The sequence below is a fragment of the Diadema setosum genome, chromosome 6 (genome assembly GCF_964275005.1).
Source record: "Diadema setosum chromosome 6, eeDiaSeto1, whole genome shotgun sequence".
Lineage (NCBI taxonomy): Eukaryota > Metazoa > Echinodermata > Echinoidea > Diadematoida > Diadematidae > Diadema > Diadema setosum.
The window spans coordinates 6360223-6377715 of record NC_092690.1 but is presented as its reverse complement, the minus strand read 5'-3'; the positions used below and the strand labels follow the sequence as shown (position 1 = coordinate 6377715).

At 36.6% G+C, this 17493-nt stretch overlaps 1 protein-coding gene across 1 annotated transcript in view; it reads right to left on the bottom strand.

Annotated features, from left to right (window-relative positions):
• Positions 1–807: 807 nt before the first annotated feature.
• LOC140230198 (G-protein coupled receptor GRL101-like) overlaps positions 808–17493 on the bottom strand; it is a 50990-nt gene continuing 34304 nt past the window's right edge. Inside the window, exon 3 of the mRNA XM_072310379.1 lies at positions 808–1876. Coding sequence (XP_072166480.1) covers positions 808–1876 — 1069 coding nt within the window. The remainder of the gene's footprint in view (positions 1877–17493) is intronic.

Genomic DNA, 17493 nt, shown 5'->3' with positions numbered 1-17493 from the left:
TTAAAATGGCCGCCAAAACGTAGGATGAAGCGATTCATATTCACTTACACTTGAATTTATGGGAATCCTTGACCCCCAAAACATATAAGTTGGTACCAGAGTCATGACCCTTTGTCCATGCGTTTTAAGGATATCTTTTTATCTAACATGGTGACCATATTTTTTTTCAAAATGGCCGCCAAGAAGTAGGTTGCCATGGTTTTATCCTCTCAAAAATTATCTTATTGGAATCCTTGACCCTCAAAACCTATACTTTGGTACAAGAATCACAACAATCGGACTTATAGTTTCCAAAATACACAGCATTGCTATATCACATGGCGGCCATTTTGAAAAATGGCCGCCACGGCCGCCAAAGGGAGAATCAGAGTGGCTTCCATATCAGAAATGACTTGTATTGGCATCATGTACATGTGTACCAAGTATGGTGCTTTTACCATAAAGTGCATGATTTTTTCTATATCCGCTGGACTATTTGTTCTATCGCGACATCTTTATCTCTGACATTTTTTTTTTTTTTTAGTTATACAGTTGACGTTTTTTAACTTGCTCCCTGCGATCAGGGTATAGGAAATCCTGTAAAACCTGTTGAAGGAAATGCTTTCTAGACATATTGTGGGAAATATAACTTTTCTTTGTCTTTTGCTCTGTTCAGATTCTTTTTTCCAGGCATGTTGGCCAATTTTGTGTAATAATGTATTTCGCAGCTTTTCATCTAGAGGAATTAATCGTGCTTGACAAGTGTATTATAGGGCCTACGTTTTCCCCGCTCTTTTATGTTGGATAGGACGTACGGGGATACCGGAGTTACTTGGATCTGGGTGTTCTCTTGCCCTTGTCAGAGTAAGACATGAACGTGTACAACATTGGATTTAGGGAGGAATTGATAGGCAGAATAAAGATAACACTCCAGGCATAGAGAGATGTTGGTATTGTGACTGTGCCTGTCTGACTTAGTATGCCCATTAAAATGATGGGCATCCAACAGGTAAGATCAGTTCCGATCAGAATCGCCATTCTGCGAGCCATTTTGATCTCACGTGACCGAGAGGCGGTGTTTGTGGACTCTTTGCCCGACCGCCTCACTTTGACGAACATTACAATATAGCAAACTGCTATAAAGATGAACGACAGCAAGTTCATGCAAATAAATACAACGATTGAGTAAATCCATGGGGGACGTTTCTTGCTGCTAAGTGACTCGAAAGTGACTGTAAAATCCCTACTCCATTCAGTTTCTTTGGTTGTGACTAAGACACCTGTACCACCAGACGACAAGTGCAGAGGAAGGCCTATGCATACGTCTGACTGTCCATAGAAATCCGGTATTTTCGAGTTATCAATCAAAGTCGGAAGAGAAATCACAAAAACAGAAAGCCAAGTGATGCAGAGCATGATTCTACACCACTTGGTAGTAATTTTCCAACCACCGAACGGGAACACAATACATACGAACCTATCTATAGTTATCAGCGTCAAACTTATCACAGATGCCTCACTTGAGAGAAATGCCAGAAACCCTGCAAAACGGCAGAGACCTGAATTCCGCCACAGCGGCGCATTCAGGAAATAATCTGAAGCAAAACGCAAATCTGCTGATGTTATGATCAACATGTACACCGCCATTACACAATCAGCCAGGGCAAGACTTGCGATCAGTCGATTCTGGACCTTGCTTTCTTGTGCTTGGAAGAGACGTAGGTACAATACTACGCAGTTTCCAATGAGGGCGGTCAATCCCATTAACCATCCGAACACCCTTAATACGACACTCGGAAACAGACTACCGCAGGTGTCAAGAGGATTCGTTGGGACGGTCGAAGTGCAGTTCGTGCTATTTGCCACAAGGCAGCAGAGGCGAGTATCGGAAGTCGATCTAGTATGAGTAATAGTGAAAATTAATTTGTATCATTGATTGCCATATGAATGCACGAATTAACAAACAAATGCAGACATGTCCTTAACGTGTATACAGGTAACAGCGTAGATAGAGAAATATAACACCTACTTCACTCCACACACACAAACACATACACATAAATACAAACATACGAACCAACAAACAACAGACTCACGCATTCTGGGGCAGCGCTTTTTACTTTCACTCCCACTCCTTGATAACCTGTAACGCTACATCATATATCCCATTAGGCATTACTAGATAAGATTCCTAATCGTAACCCGCAACAAAAGATGGAAGATTCAAACATGCTGAAAGAATGCGACTTCTAAGAAACGTTTTGACAGTTTTTAATGATCTGAGTAAAATATAAAGAGAAATCAAGAGGTTTTCGTATTTCTGACTTAATGAAAGAGCACTAATGCTGGAGTTGCTTCTTTTTTAAAGAATGCAGGGGAAAATATTACCATTCACATGTGTCAGTAATAAGATGAGGGAATGTGTACTTTCAAAGATTAGTGGAAAATTGAGCAAAGAAAATGGGATTCCTTCGGGATACGAACCCGAGACCTCCGGATTTCTAGCCCGGTGCTCTAACGACTGAGCTATAGAAAGCCCCAGTTCAGTGTTCGTCCCAGAAACCCTAAATTCTCAATGCTGGAATTGTCAGAAGCTATAGCAGTTTGTTTGTGTGTGACACACACGTACACACTTGAACCTTGCATAAACCCGAAGGATAATTCAACTTGGAGATAAATGCGAGGGATCACCGAAGTGATGCAGCTTTTTGAGTATGTAGCAAATGCAAACAGAAAAACTGAACAGAATGAATATTATTTATTACTGGAAAATTGAGCAAACAAAACGGGATTCCTTCTGTTTGCGTTTGTTTCATTAAAATATGTGAAATTCGGTTGAAATCTCTTTATATCTTCTTTAAATCGTTCCTCTTTTGTGACATCCCACATTGTTGTAGCCCTATACCCAAGAAAGATGACGGAAATTGGGTTTAATAAAAACTTTAAACTTTTAAGTGGATTGTCGATTTTCCTTAAACTTCAGTGATGTGTTCTTATACTTGTTCAACACCCACGAAATTCACAAATTATTATCATTACTTGTATTGTTATCAATATCATTGTCATGAATATTGTTATCATTATCCGTCAATAGTATCATTAACCAATATCATTTCAAGGGGCGGGGCAATTTTCATTCAATGATCTCCAACCAGCGTTTAGAACAAAACACAAACAACGCGGCATACTTACACAGCTGTCAAAGACTTAAGCGGTGTCACTGTGTTGCTGTCAACAACGTGCAGTTTAACATTTGTTAGAAACCTTACAGGAGAGAGAAAAAAAAAGCACACGAAAGACCATCAATTATTGCAATATTTATCTGCATTACTTCAAAGAGTACGCTCTTATATACTACGACACGATTCTACTTTATGGCGGAATTGCTTTGTAATTCACGTTGTACATGCACTTTTTCTTATTTGTTTTCTCCTGATTTTCACTTTTGAATTCTTGAAATGAAAGAAGAAGTAAGGGTCTTGGCTAAATTATGTTTTTTGTTTTTGTTTTAGGTTTTTTTTTTTTTTAAAGACACACTGTCAAGGCAGGGATACAAATCCATCCAAGTTTACCTATAAAAGTCAAACGTTGAATAGTTGCAAATACAAAACAAAAAAAAAAAAACAACAAAAAACCCAGAAGTGGTAGAACATTTGTCTTTTTTTCTACTTACAAATATTCCAGTTCAGTGAGGTTGATGAATGCATCTGGTTCAATGTATGTAATTGGATTATTATCCAATGCTCTGTGACGAAAAAAAAAAAACAAAACAACACGCAACATCCATCTTAAAGAAGGACTTACATCGAGATTATATTGTATACACAAATAATGAAAGTAATTGCAAAGTAAATAACACATGATTATTTATGTTCCCAGGTGTCTTTTTATCAATTGATAACTTGGAAAGACAGAAAACAAAAAACTGAACATGCGTGGTAAGTTACCTAAAAATAAAAAAGAAAGAATCAGTTGAACCCTCTAAAACATGACTGGTCTGCCCATTAGGGCAAACCTGTATAACTGTTACATGACAATGATTATATATATTAACGATAGTAGCAAACAATAACATCTAGAGTAGCATCAATGCTGTCAATGGTAAGGATTATTGTATCGTCTCTTACAGGTACTTTAGCATTGTCTGACTTGAGAAAGTGCGCGACTGAAGAAGCTGGACTGCGTTCATTGACAGGTTCCTGCGTGAAAATTAACAGAAAAAATGATCATCAAGACATTTACACTGTATGACTAGGTAACTGTTCATGGATTTGAAAAAAAAAATCAAACTTAAGTCAACAACTAAAATAGAATTGGAATCACGAAAGAACGTCATGCATTAACATTGGGTTAAAATGGTACGCCCAGTACTGGTCGTTTTCTTTTCCTTCAGTCCTTTCAGATACATTTGCTAGTAATTTGACGAGCAGTATGATAAAAAAGTGATTAGTAACATCGTTATTGCCACGACATATTAACATGATTCAATCTTAACGATTTGACTATAACCATAATGAATCGAAAATATCGGATAAAGTCTCAGAACATAATTTTGTTGTACAGTACTTACAAAGCATAGAGGCTGGTCAAATCGTGGAACACTCCACTGATAATGGTATGAATCTTGTTGTGTGAGAGATCCCTAAGAACAACGATAGAGATATCGGTTGGAATAGTAAGTGCTGACTTGATGTCGTCAGAAGAACTCGCGCAATGTGATTGTCGGCTACAACGGTAGGTGCGAAATATTAAAATTGTGCTTTAAAGGGACTGAACAGGACAGGTTGAGGTGGGGATTCAATGCTTCGAACATTCGTATGTGGGATAATGAGAAACCCCTTATGAAATGTGAAAGTGCATATAATCTTAAGAAGGATTCAACGTTTATTTGATGAAAATTTGTGAGATATCCAAAAAAATGTGATAATAATAAAAGGCAAAAGCCAGACCTTTTGTTAGGATCTCTTTGTTCCACCTTGTTTTTGGATATCTCACCCATTTCAAAACCGATTTTCATCAAATAAACTTTTGATACCCCTTAGAATTGCATGCTCTTTGGCATCTAATAGAGTGGTTTCTGTATATCTCGCAAAACGTTAAAAGCTACACTGTATAGTATCCTCACCTCGACCAGAACTGTACACACCCTTTAACGACAGAGTAAGGTGAAATGAATTCAGGGGATGATTGCACATATACTTATAGTTAACCATGTCTCGTACCAGTTGTCTGTATGTTTTAACCCTATAAAACCAAGGGGGGTACATTTAATTGTACCCCTTATCATATTTTCATTTGCCACTCCTACGGACTTTACCCGATTAAAAAAAGGAATTGTAAATGATGCAATACAGCGAATAAATGAATAAAATCAAATAAAATCAAATCATACTGTAATGAAAAGCACCCCCGTGTGTTGACCTGAAATTTTGCAACCATAACACATAGTGAAGGTTGATTTGCATTTCCTTTGTGGCAAATATAAAAATGATTGGTATAAGATACAACATAATATTATACACTCTGAATAAAGAAATATTAGAAGAAACATGATTTCAGCATATTTCGTCAGTATATCTTTTTTATTTTTTTTTTTTTTGATGGCCTCAGTGGGTGACCCTCGAGAAATTTCAAATGTTGCGTCATGTAGAGTATGAGTTGCTCTACCGACGTGTCAAATAATATTATGACGGTGATACATCATATAATAAAGAAGTTATGGGGTACAGTGTGCAGCCCCCCCCCCCCCACACACACACACCCTTGTGCTCGCAGGGGTCAAAATAGCTTGGGATTTATAGGGTTAACTGTGTGTATGTGTGTGTGTGTGTGTCGAGCTTATGCAGGCCTTTGCCTTTATACAGCGTGTCCCAGAAAAAACGAAACCGGGTTTCCGTGCAACTTTTTACGATCGAAATCATACATTTTCTCTATGAGATATACATCAATGGAAAGATAAACTCTTCTTCTTTCATTTGATGTACAACTTAAAGTTCATTGTTCATGCATGACTGAGTTGGAACAATGAAAAGTGGTGCTATCAAATTTTCATTTGCACACGCAAATGGTGACTTTAAGTGAATTTTTCAAACTTACAACGTTACGTTTTCGAAAAACAAAGTTCATAACCCAAATATTCATATTTTCTTCTTTCATATGAGACCTTACGCGTCAAATACGAATAACGCATGCCTGAGAAAAATCTGTATGAAAGCATGCTTCATTTCTACCAATTCTACGAATAAGCGAAAAAACAAGCATTCAGCTCTCCCGTCTTAGCATTAGACAATGGGCTCATCTGCACTATTGAATTCACACAAAACAACCGCAGTGCTACAGTGAATGTTGTTCGGGGGGGGGGGGGGGGTATTTACAGAGAAGGCTGTATGAGACGGACAGCCCTTTGTTGTCATTTATCTAGAATAAGCTATGAGACATCATTATTTATAATAATTGAAGACTAATATCGCGAGTATTCTCAGGCTGCACGCAGTCCAATGGCTACGGGAAATCAACATTACAACAATGATACACATTTTTATGATACCTCAAACTTATTAACTGTTTTCATTCCTCCCTACATTTCACTCACGCGTGGTTAGTCCTTCATCAATGACAGGGTTTTGAAGTTTTTGAAGGGGGTGGCGAAGCAGAAAGAGAGGGTACATCACTTTATTTATCACTGAACTTGCACTTCTAACATTTCAAAGGTGCAACTGCAGGGCAGAAAGTTGTCTTTTTTTTTTTTTTTTGGGGGGGGGGGCTCGGAAGGTTTTTTTTTTCGGTCCGTTACTCCCACCCTACCTTCCCAAACATTCCGCTGATGAACACCCTTTGCTCTGTAGTTAGCTGCATGGTCAGGCAAGCTCATGATCACATGCTAATTTAGGACCCTATTCACAACCGAATCGTCTGTAACATTCCCTTTTACCCTCTCCCTTCATGTTTGTGGAAATTCATTGAAGCATGAAGGCCATTGTTATCTGCCAAGTCGGGCAGGAGTCGGGAAAGCTAACTGCTCCTTTTTTACCATCTATCTATCTGGGTAAAATGTAAGGATATTTTCAAATTAAGTTTTCTCAAGCAGCCGTTGATCATTTTTTACCCATGGGATATCATATGAAAGGAAAAAGAATGGATAGTAAAGCTATGACTCTATCTTTTGCAAAAGATTGCTGGGAAAGTCTGAAAAATTCATTCAAAGTTGCCATTTGCTCGTGCAAATGAAATTTTAGTAACACCACTGTCTATTGTTCTAACTCAGTCATGCATGAATTATGAACAACGTGTTGTGCATCGAATGAAAGAAGAGAAGTGTATCTTTCAATCCATGTACAACTCATAAAGCAAATATGTGATTATGATCGCAAAGAATTGCAATGAAACTCGGTTTCGTTTTTTCTGGGACACGCTATATATATATATATATATATATATATGTATATATATATATATATTATCTACATATATGTATATATATATATATTATATATATATATATATATATATATATATATATATATATAATGAATATATATATATATATATATATTTGTTTACCGAAATGTTGAAGTATTTAAAGGTTTAATCCAAAAGAGGGGCGTACCAATACCCTACCACGCATGTATCTAACGTCGATCATAACTTTGTTAATAGTAGCCTCCTGTAGTTTTTTCTTTCATTACAAGATGAATTACCCGCATAATTATAATTATATATATATATAAAAAAAAATTTTAACTGTAGACTAGTGTCCAGCTGCAAAAGAACGCCCCACCACCTTTGCAGTGAATCATATGGGTAAGGTACTGCAGTTTGGGGAAATCAGCAGTTTAATTATGAAAGTGACACTCTTAATCAGTTATTTCAATCAATGCAATTGCATCCTTTTTTTTTTTTGCTTATTCTTCTATCCTTATCACATGATCACAGAATCTTGTTGAATTCTTGTACGTTATACGGTGTCGGAGATATCTTCCACATATAACGTAATTTCGTGGCTTGGGTATTAAGATGTCTTGTTCCAAGCTCATCGTCTCACCGCCGGAAAACCAGGGATGCATTGTTGTAATGTCACTGCCCAGAAAAGCAGTATGTCAGAGTTTCGATCCCCCTTGGTTTCTTTTCCCCCGACACATTTGTGAAAAAATGTAGGGTAGCAGTTTGGTTTAGTTCAAATTTATTTCGTTTTTGTTTTGTTTTTGACAGTAAAATAAATAGCCTTCATATAAATCTCACTTTCTTTAGAGACAAAGATATTTCATGTGAATTTATCCAAAGAAAACAATAATGGAAAACTTACAGTACAGATACATTGCTATTGTTGCTGAAGTAACAGACGTGAAATAATTGTCAGTGTGCATTGTGTGATAAAAATAAAGGGACCCACTATAAAACAAAAAGACAGAGCTTGTAGAGTGTGGACCCCTGTTGGATAAAAAAAAAATAATGCCAAGATTGATTGAAAACAGCAACTAAGCGGCACAAAAGGCTCTGGAGCCCCCCGATAGACAGACGGACAAACAGTTACACACAAATAATTAACAACAACAACAAACAAACAATAGCACGAGACCAGAAACAGCAAAAGGATTACTTGTAGAAAAAAAAAGAAGACTGACTTGACGACAGGAAACAAGACTATGATAGCGTGATAAAGAGGTAACCAATTAGAACTACGGACAGCGATCCTCGGAAGATTGATGAAGAAAGAGGAAGAAGACAAGAATACACAATATTCCCTTGAATTGTAAATTATGGATCTAAAATAGTCTCGATCTTACAAATCTTACAAATCAGTTGCGACCATACAAAATTAATTTGTTTCCAGGACAGACAAATTAAGAAAACTCTCTCCTGACAGTTCCATCATTTTTTTTTTTTTAGGAAATATCGATCAATAACGGCAACAGATATGTAAACATCTCTAGCCAACTTAAGTGTGTGTTTTCAATATATACTTACAGTGCCACCAACTGTTCTAAACCAGCAAATGCGTCCACCATTATTTCGATGATATCATTGTGACTTAAGTCTCTGTTGAAGAATAAAGCAGCGAAAAACAGCACACACAAATTTCATTATGACTGCAGTGTCATGGATATATATCAATGGATAGGATTGTACTAATTATTCCGTGCGTATTTGAAAGTATTTTGAAATATAGACAAATTTAGGTTTATACCATTTTGAAGAATGAGAGTCAATCATAATTGTCTTATTATCTTTTAGTGTTAATATAATTGGTGCCGCGATCCTGATTCAATTATTGATATTGTAAATAAAATCGATCTTTTTTTAAAATCTACTTACAAGTCTGTTAAGCCGTCCAGAACTTCAAACGAACGGTTGTTAATGATCCGAAGGTTGTTGTAAGAAAGATCCCTAAGTAAATAACAATCGCAGAAGGGGAAAAAAAAAACAACAAAAAACAAATAAACAAACAATGCAACACCCACACATAAATGACAAACACTGATATGTTTTAACACTGTATATAGCTCCTGGAATTATCAGACACACTTCAATAATTTTACTGTTTTGAAATTTTTTAATGGAGCAATAGGATTTATAAAGTGAGTTAAAAGGTTCAAATCAAATGTATACTGTGTCTCCGTGTTAAAACTCAAAATATAACTCTTTACCATTGAAAATAGTACATGCAATTATGGTGATTACTGATAGACGTTTAAACATCATTCGTTGGTGGTTAATTCCTTGATAAACAACAATGTTAGCAAAAACTGGATAATATTTCACTGATGTACAGGGCTAAGAGAATTACCTATGAGTTAATGGGATTTGGTTTTCCATATAAAATTCAACGGAAAAGAGAAGAAATATCCATACCGAACAGGCCAGCTTTTTCACGTCGAGAACAAATATTAATATTTGGTCTTCCTTCTTTTGAAGATGCTTTACACTGATATTAACACTTTGAATTGGGAACAAAATACATCCTGTTTGTGCCCCGTTCACCTTTTTAAAAGTCAGTGTCAACGTGTTATGCTGTACGGTCAAATGTATTTAGAATATGAGGCGTTTGACAGTACTTGTCATTATCAAGAATAAGTTAGGAGACACGTATAACTGTGACGCTGATTACCTGATCAAAAGACTCGTTCGTATGCTAAAAGCATACGAACTACATGTACATGAATATGATATGTTTACATGAATATGATATGTTTTCCATACTTACAAATAAAAAAGAGTGTCGAGACCATGGAATGTACTTCCCTCAATGGCGCTTATACTGTTGTTTCTGAGAATCCTTTTGAGAGAAATAATACAGAAGTTAACTGTAATGTTGTTTACAATACGAGGACATACGAAGTAAAACGGTCTTTACATGTATAGATAAATATGTGTGTGCGCTCGTGTGTGTGTGTGTGTGTGTGTCTGGGTATGTAGGGGTATATCCGCTATAAAGAGTTTGTTCACAGAAGACGATAAGGCCATTTTCTTCAAAATCTTTAAAGCGATTTCTTTTTTAACCATATTGGCGTAGCACACGGATAATGTTAAGATCAGTTACGAACTTCGGTTACCTGGGTAGTAGGCGGTTACATTTACAGAAGTCTACACATAAACAAAGATGTGACATTTTTTACTCCTCATTGTAATTTGCGATTTGCCGATAGTCCACCGTGACTGCTGGCTGTCATTCGGTTAGTTGCAAAAGCAAAAAAAAAAAAAAGCAAAAAAAAAAAAAAACAATATTGTGGATCGAGCTACCATCTTAGTTTTCGAACAATGCCCCATGAAATTTGGCACAGAGAACTGAACCTTGCATGAAGATGCGTAAGACACATTTTTAATGTGTCAGAAATTACGCTGCCATGTCAACAGATTAATGTGTCGACTGGATTAGATGGGGAAAGTATCATGGATCGAACGTTACAGCCTAGTTTTTCAAGCAAAATGCCCAAGGTATTTTTTATGTATCAAAAACTGCGTTGCCACGTTAACATCATATTATGCCAACGAATCAGGACATATCATTGCGGACCACACTGCTTTCTCATCTTCCTTTTCTTCTTAACAATGCTCCTGAAATTTGGGACAAATAATGGTCAGGGAGCAAGACACATTTCAAATTTATCGGAAACTACCATGCCATAATAACGATATGAAGAGTTTGTTCGCAAAAACTGATAAGTCCATATTTGCCAAATGAAGATATTTGCGGTTAAAGGTCAAGGAAAATAAAGAGAACAATAAGAAAACTTTTGCTTCTTTTGACCAGAACTTCAAAAATCTACCTTTATATGTATATGTGACCCTGCATCACAAAACGAACAGAAATTGGCACGCAGTGAATTTGTGTGAGGACTGAAAATAGGTGAAATGGGTCAACCCAGCCAATCTTGAGCTTTCTGTATGTTCTAAAAGAGCAAGTCTCCTTCTACATTATGTTAAAGTTTGGGATCATAAAACAAACAGGAAACTGTGTTTTTAGCAGTTTTTCTCAAACACTTTATTGTAGAACAGTGTGATTAGATGTTTCTAAGAGAGTCCACTTTTCATTTCTTAAAAATCCTGTACACATTCTTCACTTTCAACTCGAATAACTTTTGAAAGGATGTTACTGCTTTGAAAGTTGTCATTAATCATGGACAAAATATGTTAATAAGGCATGCCTAATTTAAGCTTAATCTGATAATTACTTCATTGTTATCGCTCTAGTGGTTAACATCCTGTTTGTTGTCCCATTCATCGCACAGCTGGCGTGGCTTGGAAAAGATTAAGCGCTTGAATAGAATTTTTACTTCAGCGCCTCTTTTCTCAGTTCACACTTTTCCAGAGTGTGTGCTTTCTTTCCAACATTTAGATAGGTTCGGAGAGTCCATTTGAATTGAGTTATATATCATTTTATAGCTTAGAGTCTGCTCTTTTAGAATATGCCCTTACCTAAAAATCTATGTCTGGCGACTTTTTGTTTGTTTTGTGGTGCAGGGTCACATATAGAGACTTATCGGTTTTGGCGAACAAACTCTTCATGTATTTCCTTTCTTGCTTTTAGGTTTCGCTCCGCGTTAGACAAAAGGTGAGTAGCCTCTCCGGTCGTGTTAAAATTCCATGTTTAGATCAGCACATAATAGCCACGTCGGCCTGTATGCGATTACTGCGAAGTTCGTACAATTGTATCTCGTCCTAGTGGGTGCATAAATAGTATGCGTAACACTGTGTAGCAAGGAGGTAGACATCTTGAAACTGCCTGACACCGTCTTGACATCGCCTTTTATATTTACAACGACTGGACTTATCGGTGTTTGCAAACAAGACGGTTGGCGTTTCTCAGGTATTGCAACAACTGACACCCTTATTTTAGACTAAAATAACGCGAGTTACAGCATGTTTCATTTTACTACAAGCTGATTTCATCGTCACATTGCAACTACCATTACTTAAATCACAGCGAAATAAATTGATTTTCTTTAAAAAATGGACTTATCTGTTTGTTTGTTTGTTTTTTCCAAACAAACTCTTGATGTATGCCAAGTTCATGTACATATTATTAGGTAGGCCTACACATATCCAAACATATCTACATGTAACGGTGCATCACAAAACAAAACAAAAAAGTCGCCCGCGTTGATTTTGTGCTAGGACTGAAAATTAAAAGTGAAATAGGTCAACCTAGCTAGTTTTGAGTTTTTCATTTTTTTCTGAAAGACCAAATCTTGTTCTTTATTGTGCTCAAGTTTGGGATCAATAAACAGACAGAAAATTGTTTTTTTAACAGTTTTTATTGAGCGCTTTTTGTAGAGCACTGTAAGAAGAGTCCCCTTTCCATTTCTTAAAAACCCTTTGCACATTCTTTACTTTCAACTCTAATAACTTTAAAAAGGTTAATGCAACTGCTTTGAAATTTGACAGTAATCATGGACATAGGTTGGTAATAAAGCGTGCTTAATTTCAGCTTAATCTGATAATCCCTTGATTGTTCTTTTTTCGATGGTTTACGTCCTGATTTTTTTTGTGTAATATTCATCACACAGCTGGCACGACTTGGTAAAGATTGTTTGAATAGATGTTGTACTTCAAAGCCTCTTTTCTCAGTTGACACTTTTCCAGAGTGTCTGGTTTCTTTCAAATTATAGTTAGGAATATCCATTTGAGCTGGGTTTTTACATCATTTTAAAGCTTAAAGTCTGCTCTTTCAGAATCTGCCTCAACTAAAACATCAATGTCTTGCGACTTTTTTTTTTTTTTTGGGGGGGGGGGGTGTGATGCGGGGTCACATGTTGAGTATTGAATTTTTTTTCTGCGTTTTTCATCTATTATGGGTCAAATAGATCAACAAAGTTAAACCTCGTTCACTCCTTTATCACTGTCGCTCCGATCGTATCACTGTTGTAGCGACGTCTTAATAAGCGTGCGAATATCGCAATACAATCGCCTTGATCGCAAAAGCAGGGCGTTTCGTCGGCTTGGAAAAAGCGGTAAAAACGTGGCAACGTCGTAGCATTATCGTGGCAATATCGCCTACAGGGCAGGTTGAGCGTAGAGAAACCGTAGTGTAATCGCCTCGGAGGCCAGAAATGGAGACGGACAGCGATCGCGCCACGATTTGTTAAATTGTCACAGATCGCCATGGCAGCCATGGTTGCCTTCCTAAGGAGATGGGGGCTTAGGATGTCATTCCTGAGATAGGTTGTGCTTAGGAGAGAAAAAAAAAATGATTGGATATAAGGCGAAGATTCGACTGGTTCTATAACATAATATGTTCCCCCGACAATATTGCTCCAAAAATTAGGACAAATGCTTCGCAAAATTCCGGAGCAAATTTGAATGAAGCAATTGTCGGTGGAGCAATTATCGATGGAGCAATTACCGGCGGAGCATTATGTCGTGTCACAGTCTCGACCTATCTGTCTGCCCACCTGAGATGTAATGCGCTCTTGATGTAGGATACTTACAGCCACCAAACGTTGCTTAAGCCATCGAATGCACCTGGCTCGATGAATGATATGTTGTTGTTTGAAAGATACCTGTTAAATTCAGTCGCAAAAAAACAAACAAACCAAGAACCAGTGTCTATTATCTCTATGTAATCAGAACGTAATCTTGGTACTTCCACTAGAAAGAAAGGTCGGTCGTTGCAATTCAGTAACTTTATTATTTTACGTTATTTTGTAAAACTTACCATCCTGAATAATAAATGGATAAAGATATGGAAGCCCACTAAGAGACAAACGGACAAAAAAAAAAAGATACACACAAAACAACAACGAGGTAACAAACAAGTGAACAAACGTGAAACTAGACTGGGACAGCAACAAGACCACTCCTGAGGAAAAGACTGACTTGACGACAAAAGGAAACAAGACTAGCACAACAACGAAAAAACAAAATAGACAGGAACAGACAACACAGGCAACGAGCCTAGCAGGTTCTACGAAGAAAAAGGAAAAAAAAATTCTTTTCACCCTTATATACGAAGTACATATAATACATCTAGCAAACAAAATATAATGCTTTAGGTGTGGAACTGTCTTAAAACAACTTTGTGGCACTCGAAGCAGCGGTCAACAGGATGTTACATGGGTCAAATGTTTAGTGGCATTTTCTCATATGCTGATGATTACATATGTGACCGTGCACCTCAAAACGAACATAAAGTCGCACACACTGATTTTGCGCGAGGACTGAAAATAAGTAAAATTGGTAAACCTAGCCGAACTTGACTTTTTCATATTTTCTGAAAGAGTGGGTCTTCTTTTACATTATGCTAAAATTTGGTATCATAAAACGGGCAGGAAAATGTGTTTTTTTAGCAGTTTATCTCGAACATTTTTGGTAGAACAGTGTGATTATGTGTGTCTTTAGAATCCCTTTTTCAGTTCTGAAAAACCTTGTCCACACTCTCCACTTTCAACTCTAATAACTTTTGAAAGGATAGTCCTTCTGCTTTGAAAGTTGGCATTAATTATGTACAGAATGTGTTAATGAGGAATGCTCAATTTCATTCTAATTTGATAATCCCTTCGTTGTTGTTACTCTGGTGGTTTACTTCCTGTTTTTTGTCCCATTCATCGCACAGTCAGCACGGATTGGTAAAGATTAAGCGCTTGAATAGACACTGTACTTCAGAGCCTCTTTTCTCAGTTCACACTTTTGCTGAATTTGTGCTTTCTTTCCAATATTTAGATAGGTTAGGAGAGTCCATTTGATTTGAGTTATACATCATTTTAAAGCTTAAAGTCTGCTCTTTCAGAATATGGTCTTAACTAAAAATTCACGTCTAGCGACTTTTTGTTTGTTTTGAGGTGCAGGGTCACATATATACATGTACATATATGAAGAGCTTGCTTCAAAAAGGCGCCAAATCCATCATTTTTTTAAAATGGATTTAGCGCCTTTTGGAAGCAAGCTCTTCATAAATATATTATATATGTGACTGTGCACCTCAAAACAAACAAAAAGTCGCCAGACATGAATTTTTAGTTAAGAACATATTCTGAAAGAGCAGACTTTAAGCTTTAAAATGATGTATAACTCAAATCAAATGGACTCTCCTAACCTATCTAAATATTGGGAAGAAAGCACAAACTCAGGAAAAGTGTGAACTGAGAAAAGAGGCTCTGAAGTACAGTGTCTATTCAAGCGCTTAATCTTTACAAAACCGTGCTGGCTGTGCGATGAATGGGACAAAAAACAGGAAGTAAACCACCAGAGTAACGACAATGAAGGGATTATCAGATTAAACTGAAATAAAGCATGCCTCATTAACACATTCTGTCCATAATTAATGCCAACTTTCAAAACAGTAGCACTATCCTTTCAAAAGTTATTAGAATTGAAAGTGAAGAGTGTGGACAAGGTTTTTCAGAAATGAAAAAGGGATTCTACAGACACACATAATCACACTATTCTACCAAAAATGCTGGAGATAAACTGCTAAAAAAGCACACTTTCTTGCCCGTTTTATGATACCAAATTTTAGCATAATGTAAAAGAAGACCCGCTCTTTCAGAAAATATGAAAAAGTCAAGTTCGGCAAGGTTGACCCATTTCACTTATTTTCAGTCCTCACGCAAAATCAGTGTGTGCGACTTTATGTTCGTTTTGAGGTGCACGGTCACATATATACAATACATTCAACCTTACCGTTCGAAAGGAAACACAACCTGCACTTTTGATTTTTCATTTATACTTACAGCCACCATAATCTCTCAAGTGCTCTAAATGTGCCTTGTTCGAGATTGGAAATGTCGTTGTTCCATAAGTATCTGCCATTGCATCGAGAAATTGGTGAGAGGTATTACAGAGAGAGAGAGAGAGAGAGATTGAAATGTTTTCATTTCATTAATACCTAAAACAACTGATCACAAACCTTTACGTGGGGAGGATTAAGTATAAGTAAGTCATCGAAGTCTTTTCAAGACAAACGTACACTTGAAGGACAAAAAAAGAAGAAAACAATGAAATAATCTTTGCCCGATTGTGCATAAAGAAATGAAAAAAGAGAAACAAATACAAAAATGATATCAATTTAAGGTCCAACGGTAATGTCACATGATCACATGTATTTTCGATCTCTATAGGGTCCATAATTATGACGACGATACGACAAGGTAATCGTATACATAATTTTAAATGGGACCTGCAGCGTGATTTCTTTTTGTTGTTGTTGTTGTTTTGTGTTATCTTTTTTATCAACTTAAATTGCGAGGAATTAATCAAAATCCTTGCTCTAAACGGGAACTGATCACTGCGATATCTAAATGACATTATCGAAAAAACGACAAGATGTGAAATCAGGAACGATGTGGATATTTTGTATGTGTTAAAATTGTGTGTGTGTGTGTGTGTGTGTGTGTGTGTGCGAGTGTGTGTGCATATGGACATTTGGATTTAAAGCGATATGGTGATAACATGGTTCCCTGTCTTTCACTTCTAAATTTTAGTTGGGAATGAAATATGCATAAATCTGATAATTCAGTCTTCTGTTTTGTAATTTTTACAAATAACAACAACAACAACAAAACAACTACAAGCTCACTGAAAACTGATATAACAATGAGATTATAAAGAATTGTTTGATGGGTGCAAGATAACAATAAGAAGACGATGCATTTCTTCAAAGATGTATATTTTGTTTAAAGCTATACCAATTGCATAAACTCTTGACAACGGTGATGGCATAACAAAAGGTGTAAATATACACTCAAGATTTTATTTTTATTTTATTTTCCACGTGCAGATCAAATACTTACAATCGTAAAATGTTGCTATGGCCTTTAAACGCTTTGGCGTCAATACTTGAAATGTAGCAGTTTGTGAAGTCCCTATTTTGGCATACAGAGTAGAACAAATTGATACAGGATTTCTCAGTCAATTACAAATGGTTTCCAATCACTTTAACGTTTCGAGTAATCAATGTCGTCCGAAATGCGATCGCAATTGAAAAAAAAAAAAAAATGAGCAACAGTATTCGGCAATACTTATTAAAGGCCGTGTCACACCTTTCCGGGCAAGCTACGCGGGCTTGTGGCGAGGAGGTAG